At 36.2% G+C, this 6,459-nt stretch overlaps 2 protein-coding genes across 3 annotated transcripts in view; one reads left to right on the top strand and one right to left on the bottom strand.

Annotated features, from left to right (window-relative positions):
- Positions 1–6,380, top strand: part of LOC106873343 (voltage-dependent calcium channel gamma-5 subunit) — a 32,635-nt gene extending 26,255 nt beyond the window's left edge. The window contains exons 2-4 of the mRNA XM_014920669.2: positions 3,466–3,567; positions 4,629–4,763; positions 5,554–6,380. Of these exons, the coding sequence (XP_014776155.1) occupies positions 3,466–3,567; positions 4,629–4,763; positions 5,554–5,858 (542 nt within the window). The 3' untranslated portion in view covers positions 5,859–6,380. The remainder of the gene's footprint in view (positions 1–3,465; positions 3,568–4,628; positions 4,764–5,553) is intronic.
- The window catches only part of LOC106873342 (calpain-2 catalytic subunit), a 130,237-nt gene that overhangs the window by 90,225 nt on the left and 33,553 nt on the right, over positions 1–6,459 (bottom strand). The window lies entirely within an intron of this gene.

Raw genomic sequence — 6,459 nt, 5'->3', positions numbered from 1 at the left:
TATATATATATATATATATATATAAATACATACATATGCACATAGATATGTATGCATATATATATATATAAATATATATATATATATATATATGTAGACATGCATATATATATTTGTGTATGGGAATATATATATAATACACAGACAAACAGCAGCAAACGTGGATACACATACAAAGAAGTATGTGTATATATACATATATATAATCATATACACACACACACACACCTATATATATATATATATATACACACACACAACTATATACATATACCTATATATACATATATATATGTGTGTGTATATGTACACAGACATAATATAACACAAGCATATATATAAGTACATGCATACATGTACACATAAACAAGTGCATACATGTGTACATAATCATATATGTCTTCACACACATATATATATTATATATACACACACACATGCACATATTTATGATTGTATGTGTGTGCGTGAGTGTTGAACGATCAATGAAAGCTAAGAAGTAGATAAACTTGTGAATGGTGTGGAAAATAATAACAAAAAAACCCCAAGAAGAAAAGAATTTACCGGAATTGGTGTTGGTGGGCGATGGGAGATGTTGTTATCTCCCTTCCATTGCTTAGTTATATCAGCATACACCAGCAGGCGCCACTGAATACAGTTCTGTGTTACATGAAACATCACAACCAATTTAAGGTGCCATGAAACAACACATTACTCCACATTAAGCCACAGCACCGCTCCACGGCACACATTAACACACATCGCCACACCATTCCACCCAATGGTGTACAATCTGAAGCTGCATAATGCAGTGAGGCAGGCACTGTCCTACTCTACACCCAGAGCAGTTTACTCTACTTCTGTATAAAGTCTATGAATGCTATAGAGATGTGTTCTACATTAGAAGGTAAACAGCAGACTGAAAGCTCTATATACACACACATTTATTTATATATATATATATATATATATATATATATAAGAAGGCAACATGGATTTTAAAGAAGACTGCAGTACGCACGTTTCATGCTACTCCATTTATTTAAGTGATGTGAGCATCACATTAAATGCAAAATGTAGAGCAATCTTCAGCTGCACAGAAATGTAGAAAAATTACAGTAGAATAGACATATTATAATTGTGGCAACATTTAAAATCCAAGTGGGAAGAAGAATGCATAAAAATCCATCTTGACATAGCCAAGGCTGGCAGGCTAGACTGTTTGCCCTTACATTTATAAATGTATATATGTGTGTGTGTGTGTGTGTGTGTGTGTGTGTGTGTGTGTGATCATCATCATCATTATTTAAAGGCCACTTTCTATGCTGGTATTGAAGGTTTGACTGAAAACTGGTAAGCCAGGTTCCAATCTGAAGTGGCAAGGTTTCTATGGCTGGGTGCCCTTCCTGATGCCAACCACTCCCAGAGTGTAGCTGGTGTCTTTTGTGTGCCACTGGCAGGGGCACCAATAGTCTGAAACCGGCATTGGCCTTGACTATGGTCTCACTTGGGCTGACAAGTGGTCAGAATACGAGGGAGACAAAATATTCTTTTGGGATTTGTGTAGCATAGCTTAACAAGACAGCAAATGTTGATAAACAGTAATATAGAATTGAAAAAATCTGAGAGTTTTCGGTCAGTTAATCTAAGACAGAATTAGAGAAATAAGTGATTGTGCGATAAACTTGAATAACTGAGAATAGTGAAAGAAGTAAGTGAGGGGTTATGAATCAGGGCATAAATAGAAGGGTATGAGTGAGGTTGAAAAGACAGAAAAACTTCTTATCTGGATATCATTCTGAGATTTGTATTTCTTCAGCAGAGGTTCTAAGATTGAGTGGGGGAATCAGGGTGTGTGTGTTAGTTTATAGTCCTGGCGAAGGGAGAGGTAATCGAAAGAGGGAGAGAGAGAGAGTCGAAAGAGGGAGAGAGAGTCGAAAGAGGGAGAGAGAGTCGAAAGAGGGAGGGATATATATATATATATATACATACACACACATATATACACACACACACACACACATATATATATATATAAGTATATACACACAAGCCTGTACCTACATCTCTCTCTTTCTCTCTCTCTATATATATATGAATGCATTTATATATATATATATATATATATATATATATACACACTCACACACACAAAAATATATACATATACACACGTACACACACAGGTATTAAATACACATCCATATCCAATTCACTGTTATTTTTGCAGTCTCTAATCCTTACTTAAGCAATGAAAAATGACTTAAATATATATAATTAATTCTTCTTCTTATGATGTTAGCAATTCTTTGATGTGGTCACATGGTCTTTTACAGCAACTGTGAAAGTCGTCAACCAATCAGGAGGAACCGTTTGCAAGAATTCTTCCCACATGCCATCCTCATACCCCACCAAAACCTAACAGAAATACATTCTTCCTATTTTATTTTACTGTTTTCTTTATGCATAGGGTGTTAAAACCAAAACCCAGTTTCTACCAATATATAGCTGAAATTCAATTATTATTATTATTATTATTTCAATTATTATTATTATTATTATTTCAATTATTATTATTATTATTATTATTATTATTCAGGCATACAAGCTGGCAGTGTCGTCAGCACACTGGTCAAAATGCTTAACAGTATTTCGCCTGCTGCTACGTTCTGAGTTTAAATTCCACCGAGGTCGCCTTTGCCCTTCATCCTTTCGGAGTCAATAAACTAAGTACCAGTTGCATACTGGGGTCAATGTAATCAACTAGTCCCTTCCCCTCAAATTTCAGGCCTTGTTACCTATAGCAGAAAGGATTATTATTATTATTATTATTATTATTATTTTATGCTTGACTTTTGCTTTGCATTTGTACAAGTTGGCTCCCAGTCTCTCCCAGAGACCTCAACAGACAACAAGTTAGAAGGTCATGTTTGTGTTATGCCTAGGGTGCCATATATTTGGTTTTGCACAAAGTATTGTTCTAGAGAATGTTTAAGAAAACATCAGAAAATTATAAATTTGTTTTAAAATTTGAGGTGGGGGGGGGGCAATGTAATCGACTTACTCTTACCCCTAAAAATTGCTGTCTCATACCAAAGTTTGAAACAGTGATGGTGGTACTGATGCCGTGAATACTACCACCACCACCACCACCAATAATATTAATAAGAGCCCTTTCTACTAAAAGGCACAATGCCTAAAATTAGGAGGAGGGTGATAGTCGATTACATCGACCTCCCCAGTGTATAACTGGTAGTTATTTTCTCAACCTCAAAAGGATCAAAAACAAAGTTGACATTGGTGGAATTTGAACTCAGAACGTAGCGACAGGCAAAATACTGCTAAGCATTTTGCTCAGCATGATAATGGTTCTGCAAACTTGCAGAATCATTAGCATGATTATAATAATAATGATGATGATGATGATGATGATGATGATCTTATAACTTGTGTTTGTTCTTACAGAGTACAGTCCTGGTGAAGAAGAATCGCTATGTGCCAATATTGAGTACTACAAACAAGGTTATGAGCGGATAGAAAAAGCTAGCACGTCTATGGCTATTATACGTAAGTTTGCTTCTGTATCCTCTCCCTCCTCCTTGTTGCTCTTCTTCTTCCTATATCATTATTATTATTTTCATTAGTATCTTCTTTCAATTCTGTTTCCATTTCTTTCCGAGTGCCTTCGTGACATCTAGGGCAGAGAAACGTACTGTATACATTGGTAGGCCATTAAAACAAGCACACCAGATTGTTCATTTACAGAGTCATGTGATATTTGATTGACTTTTGCTTTAAGTTGACTCTAAGGCCCCTACTTCACTATGTGAAATAGGGGTCCTTAGGAGTGACAATGGCAGAATCCCTCATAGGACCCTATATCTATAGATCTGATGAAGCATCATTTTCGCTTTAAAATTCTATGAACTTCTTTTTCTTTATATGTGTTCATGTTTCAAACAACAGTGCCACCAAAAGAGACAGTAGGGATGTACCCTGACCCTGTCACAAAAGGATTTCCCTCACTTTTTGTCGCATTATCACCAGCATGACCATCAAAATGGCTAGCAGCATAGACATTGCTGTGTTGCTGAAATGGCACCATCACCAGTGTTTCTTACATGGCACCATCACCAGTGTTTTTTATGTGGCACCATCATCAGTATTTTTTTATGTGGCACCATCACCAGTATTTTTTATGTGGCACCATCACCAGTATTTTTTATGTGGCACCATCACCAGTGTTTTTTATGTGGCACCATCACCAGTGTTTTTTATGTGGCACCATCATCAGTGTTTTTTATGTGGCACCATCACCAGTATTTTTTTATGTGGCACCATCACCAGTATTTTTTATGTGGCACCATCACCAGTATTTTTTATGTGGCACCATCACCAGTGTTTTTTATGTGGCACCATCATCAGTGTTTTTTTATGTGGCACCATCACCAGTGCTTTTTACGTAACTCCTATATTACCAGTGTTTCTTACGTGGCACCATCACCAGTGTATCTTATGTGGCACCAGCTCCAATGCTTTTATGGGTAAATGTACATTCCACAGCAAGTGTATACTTAAACAGATTGTCTCTCATTTTACTCTGACTATTTTCTGAAACCCAATTCCAGGAGCCATCCGACTGTCTGCCCCTTACCCAGTGGTTGCTCTTCTCATGATAGTCATTGCAGCCATCACCAGTGTCATCGGGAACATAAAAGCAGATGTGAAAACGTTGATAGGGGCAATCATTTATGTTTTCTCAGGTAAAGTACTTCTCTGGCCCTTTTTTATTTAACTCTCTTCTCTCTCCTTCCTCCACCTCATGCTTCTTCTTCTTCTTCCTTCATTTTGCTCTCTTCGTTTATACTTTATACATGTATACACATATCCATCTATCGATCTATTTGCCAATCAATCAATCAATCAATCAGCAAGGGATTATCAATCGAGGTCAAATAGTTTATAAATTCCCTGTTAACACACTGGACCAACGATATTGTTTAGAAAACTTATGTATGTGTATATATATATATATATTATATATTCCATATTCTATATCCCACATTAATTTTACAAGAATATAAATAAAACATAAAAATCAGACAGAGTTGGAACTCTTTTAAATAAAATAATATATTCCTCTATACACGATCATACAAAACCCTTTTTTGGTATTTATTTTTACTCACATATATATATATATATATATACACACACACACATACGGGTTGGGACGAGCAAGTGTTACACGAATCTCACCTTCCTTTTCCACCTGAAAAGGAAGGTGAGATTGGAGAGGGAGATGCCATCAGACAGTAAGTTTGTCAAAAGGTGGATGACCGTAGCAAGGATGGCCTGTGTGAATTGTTCCATGTACTTCGAGATTTTTACTCACTGTTCCCATGGCTCCGACAATTATTGGTGGTAGTGGTACTAATTATTATTATTATTATTATCATTACTATTACTATTAGGTGGTAGTGGTAATGATTATTATTATTATTATTATTATTATTATTATTGTTATTATTATTATTATTATCTCTTCTTCAGGTCTGGCTTTGTCAGTTGGCATCATTCTCTACATATCAGCTGTCAACGATGAGGTGGGACATCGAGCCAAGATCATTGGTGTCCAAGGCCCAAAGTTTGCCTACTTCTATGGCTGGTCGTTCTTCTTTGCCGGAGTGTCCTTCATCACTGCCGAAATGGCAGCTGTGTTTGGCATCTCACTCTACCTGCTGCGCAACTCACACGTCGACGACATGGTGCGAATCATACCAGGCCTGGAGGACAAGGTGGACGGTGACAATTACCAAGACAATGTTGGCATACAGACAACGACGATCGTTTTATGAGCGGGATGCCCAAGTGTTTACCATGTTGATGTCGTTTTTTTGATATTATGCGTTTTTTGTTGTTGTTGTTTTTTTTACAAGAAAGCAGGAAAGAAGAAGAAACTCACTGATGACGGAAAAGAAAGAGAAAGTGAGAAAGGGAAGAGGAGTGAAGGATGGGGAAGGTGACAGAGAGAGGCAAAGAAGGAGGCAGGGAAAAAAGTGAGGCAAAGAGAGAGAAAGGAGCAATGAATCTATGCATGTGCATGTGTGTGTGTGTCTGTGTGTCACTGTTCTGTATAATGTTTCAATGTGGGTGGGTGGGTGTAAGTGTGTGGGCATGGGTGGGTGTGTGCATTTATGCGCCTGCATAAGTATATATGCATTTATTTAACATACATAATATACATGTGTGTGTGTATATATACACGTATATATGTGTATGTTTGTGTGAAAACGTATGTCTATATATATATCAATGTGTGTGCGCCTGAGTGTATAACTGCATGTTTTTATATAAATTACTTTTAATCTAAAATTATATAGTTATATTAACAGCCAAATGTGTATATGTATGTATATATATATATATATATATATATATATATATATATATATATAT

This window comes from Octopus bimaculoides, chromosome 28 (genome assembly GCF_001194135.2).
Source record: "Octopus bimaculoides isolate UCB-OBI-ISO-001 chromosome 28, ASM119413v2, whole genome shotgun sequence".
NCBI classification, from domain to species: domain Eukaryota; kingdom Metazoa; phylum Mollusca; class Cephalopoda; order Octopoda; family Octopodidae; genus Octopus; species Octopus bimaculoides.
This window is presented reverse-complemented; position numbering and strand designations above follow the sequence as displayed.